Raw genomic sequence first — 3,673 nt, 5'->3', positions numbered from 1 at the left:
AAAAAAAAATATTAATAGGAATTAAAATAAATACACTAAAAAATTACATGGGCAGGTAAAAGATATTATGTTTAAGTTTAAGTGTCACTGCTACATACTATTTACCACATTGTAAACGAAAAAACTCACCCGTAATCGGGCCGAATGTGGCTAAATGTGCCATGTCTCAGTACAAATCGGGCCAGATCTGCACATCCAAAGCCTAGCCAAATCTGGCAACCATTACTGGGCCAGAGCACTTTTGGTGAGCCGCTGCCAGAACACAGCTGAGTGAGCTGACACTCAGCCGCAATTGGTCCGATTGCGCTGGCTACCTGGGTTGATTCTGATTAGTCAGTTGTGGCATTCAGTAGTCAAATATGTTTAAATAAATACTAACCTTCTTCAGCATTATGACGCTATAAAATCATTTCTACTCAAATCAATTTTTTCATGTCCATATATTTATTTATTTGGCAAGTAGCTGTGTAATACCTGAGAAAATGTATAGTCGACCAATTATTATTGCAAAATTATTTTGCAATAGTAACCAGCTGACTGGACATTATCTGTTACATAAACTTTAGTCAGGGTAGATACCATTGAACAGCCTCATTCATGTCAAACTAAATATGACATCCATCCATGGCAGGCCATGAACATCAAAACACTAAATTTTAATTGGAAAAAATATGTACTGTAATATGGAAGGATCCATCTTCTCCTTTTAGTTCCCATCCTCCATCTCCTGATGTCTGAGGAACTGCTGAGGAACTGTTTCCTTCCACATATTCAACATGTAACTTAGCATGTTTTCCATATGTGGACTATCATTCATTGTCCCATCATTCTGGGACACTTTGCTTGGCATCATGATGCTTTTAGTTTCAGTTTTTGGGTCATCGCTTTGTTCCGTTGTCGCTCCAGGGTTGGGGTTGGTGACCATACCCAGGAAGAGAGGCATGTAAGAGGCATCATCCACCAGTGCGAAGATGAATGGCATGTTGACCGCAAAAGTAGGAACGGTGCGCACAAGAGTAACAGAGGTTGCGGCTGAAGCCTCGGCCCCCTCCTCACTCAACTCCATGCTTGAGGCATGTTGTACGCCTGAAACCTCTAACGGGCCTGGTGCGATTCGGGATAAATCAGGCCCAGTAAACAGCAAGCCAAGACCTGAATGAAAGAGATGAGAATGTGTGACAGTTCTGCTAACTCTCACTTCACAACAGCATTGATCGACTTCATGTGGACCAAAGGACACCCCCTTATAAGGGCAGATTATCATCACATGATGGGATTCACAGCCAAAAGTCAATTGAGATGTAGATATAAACTTTTTTTGTTTAATCTTACCCATGCTTGTGAGTACTTGTCGCAGATCCTGCTTGTACTGTAATTTGAATTTAGGTAGTTTAACATGCATGGACTTCTCACTTTGAAAATGTTCATACATGTCCGATATGTTGAGCTTGGCAGCCGCATTTGACAGATTTCCATGTGCTGGCACAGGCATTACCACCAGAAGACTCATATTTCCTTGAAAAGGGAATCTTGCAACCTAAAGATGTATGGAAGAACATCAAACCGAATCAAAATTTACAGGCTGTGGGGTAAATGTAAAATTATGATTAATTATACTACAAAACAGCTAGATTACCTGAGTGCCATCTTTTCTATCTACAAACATGCTGAGTGGATATTTGGATCCCATCATCATGTCCACTTTCACAGAGGTTTTTTTGTCAATGTAGAAAATATCGTTTACAGTGAACTTGGAATCAAATCGGGATTGCCACTCACCTAAGAAGGGACATGTTTATTTGCTTATTTACATTTCCACTTACTTCTTTTTCATTTACGGGGTCAGTGAATAATAAAAGTATCCACTATATACAAAAGGAAAAATATAAATGAAAACATCTGTCAAGTTCTTGGAAATTGTTTTACACGGTATTTTAAAAAGTAAAATTTGAATGACTGTAAAATGTTGTGTGGTGTAACCATCTTTATTTTCAAATAAAAAAAGATACCGGTATTTAAAAATGTAATGTAATTTTTAAATTTAACATTTTTAATAATAAGTAATTAATAAGTATTGTTTTCACAAATATAGTGAAGTATTCATTCAAACAATCATAGGATGTTGGGAGTAATAACAACGATAAATGATAATATTATAAAACTACTTGATACGTTTTTTTCAAGAATTTCAGATGGTTAGGATGATTCCAAAGTCCATGATCAGAGAGAGGGCCCAATGCAAACACCCCTTCCCCTCAGCGATTATACTGAGGGGGCCCGAGTCAGTATGCTTTTCAGGAATTCATGGGGCCCAGAGTGGCACCCCTGGTATGAGGACAATTAAATCACACACACAAAAAAAAATTTACATCCTCCAAAAAATAATTAACATTTTAATTCTAAAATTAAAAACATCAAGGTAAAAATATATATATTTTCCTTAAACCTTGAATACATGTGAGTACAGACATCTTACTCATTATTTTCAAATAAATGGTTTATAATATGTTATTTTCAAAGTAAAAAGTTTGTCTTATCTAAGTTATTACAGCTGAAATGCAGACCAACCTTTAAAATGAATGGCGTTTATCAGCATTAGAATAACATTTGGTGGAAGACTGGACATAAAGTTGGTTATGTGACCTTTGGTGGATTCCTCCACCCAACGATTGACTTCCTCAATGGAGGTCAGATGTGCAGGTTCAGATTTGTACAGGTTCAGAGCTCTGTCCACAAAGTCCTGGTTCACCCTAACATCTTCACAAAGACAAAAGCAACTACAAAATCTACAAAAAGGCACAAGTAATCTCAACAAAACTAACATTTAACGTAAGTCAACAAATGGTTAAATCGTCCTGAACCTCAAGCTCAAAAGGATCTTCCAGTTATGTCAGGTTTACCATGATCAAACAAAATGCCATCAGTTCCTTACCTGGTATGAGGTAGAGACGAGATGCCATCTTGACAGCCTTGGCAGTTAGTTGTTCTTGGAGACAGCTTAAGGTTTCATGAAAATTGGGCAGCTCTTTTGCCTTAAGAACTTCCAGCAACTTGTCTTCTGTCTTGTTCTTTGCACCTAATGATTTAAAATTAAAGTACACACATATAAAAACATAACAGCTATAAATTCACACTTCTATATGGTTAATCACAGAATGCTCACCCAAAGCAAGCTCGGCAAGCGCAAGAGAAACACTGAGAGGTGATATGATTATGTTTGGTTGCTCAGACCCAGGCTGTAGTTTTTCTAAAAGCGCCAATCCCAGTTTAGCCACTGCACCACCAACTGCTCGCTGAGCTTCCAGGCTTAAGACATCATTGCAATTCACTTTGCCATCATCTGATTCATTAGAAGCCTGAAATGAGAGTGGCAGAAATGATCATAAAAAGACTGTGCAATTTTTAGAAATAAGTTTTTTGAAACAAACAATGTGGATGAGCACGATTTGGAGAAAAAAAAAAGTAATATCTCATAGTTTCTTACCAACAGTCCAAACCTAAAGAAACAGAGCGTTATAAGCACTATAAGACAGTGCTTCATGTTCTTACTGTCGGCCTGGAACACAAAAAAATAAATAATTTAACATTACAGCTTCAAATATATATATACAGTGGGTACGGAAAGTATTCAGACCCCCTTAAATTTTTCACTCTTTGTTATATTGCAGCCATT

The 3,673-nt window shown here is 37.4% G+C and overlaps 1 protein-coding gene across 1 annotated transcript in view; it reads right to left on the bottom strand.

Annotated features, from left to right (window-relative positions):
- Positions 1–425: 425 nt before the first annotated feature.
- serpinf2a (serpin peptidase inhibitor, clade F (alpha-2 antiplasmin, pigment epithelium derived factor), member 2a) overlaps positions 426–3,673 on the bottom strand; it is a 4,426-nt gene continuing 1,178 nt past the window's right edge. The window contains exons 2-8 of the mRNA XM_016524995.1: positions 3,485–3,556; positions 3,164–3,356; positions 2,933–3,076; positions 2,569–2,757; positions 1,637–1,779; positions 1,333–1,537; positions 426–1,152 (exon numbers count right to left, since the gene is read on the bottom strand). Coding sequence (XP_016380481.1) covers positions 707–1,152; positions 1,333–1,537; positions 1,637–1,779; positions 2,569–2,757; positions 2,933–3,076; positions 3,164–3,356; positions 3,485–3,541 — 1,377 coding nt within the window. The 5' untranslated portion in view covers positions 3,542–3,556 and the 3' untranslated portion in view covers positions 426–706. The remainder of the gene's footprint in view (positions 1,153–1,332; positions 1,538–1,636; positions 1,780–2,568; positions 2,758–2,932; positions 3,077–3,163; positions 3,357–3,484; positions 3,557–3,673) is intronic.

Source organism: Sinocyclocheilus rhinocerous, unplaced genomic scaffold (genome assembly GCF_001515625.1).
Source record: "Sinocyclocheilus rhinocerous isolate Xijiao unplaced genomic scaffold, SAMN03320098_v1.1 scaffold964, whole genome shotgun sequence".
Classification (NCBI taxonomy): Eukaryota; Metazoa; Chordata; class Actinopteri; order Cypriniformes; family Cyprinidae; genus Sinocyclocheilus; species Sinocyclocheilus rhinocerous.
This window is presented reverse-complemented; position numbering and strand designations above follow the sequence as displayed.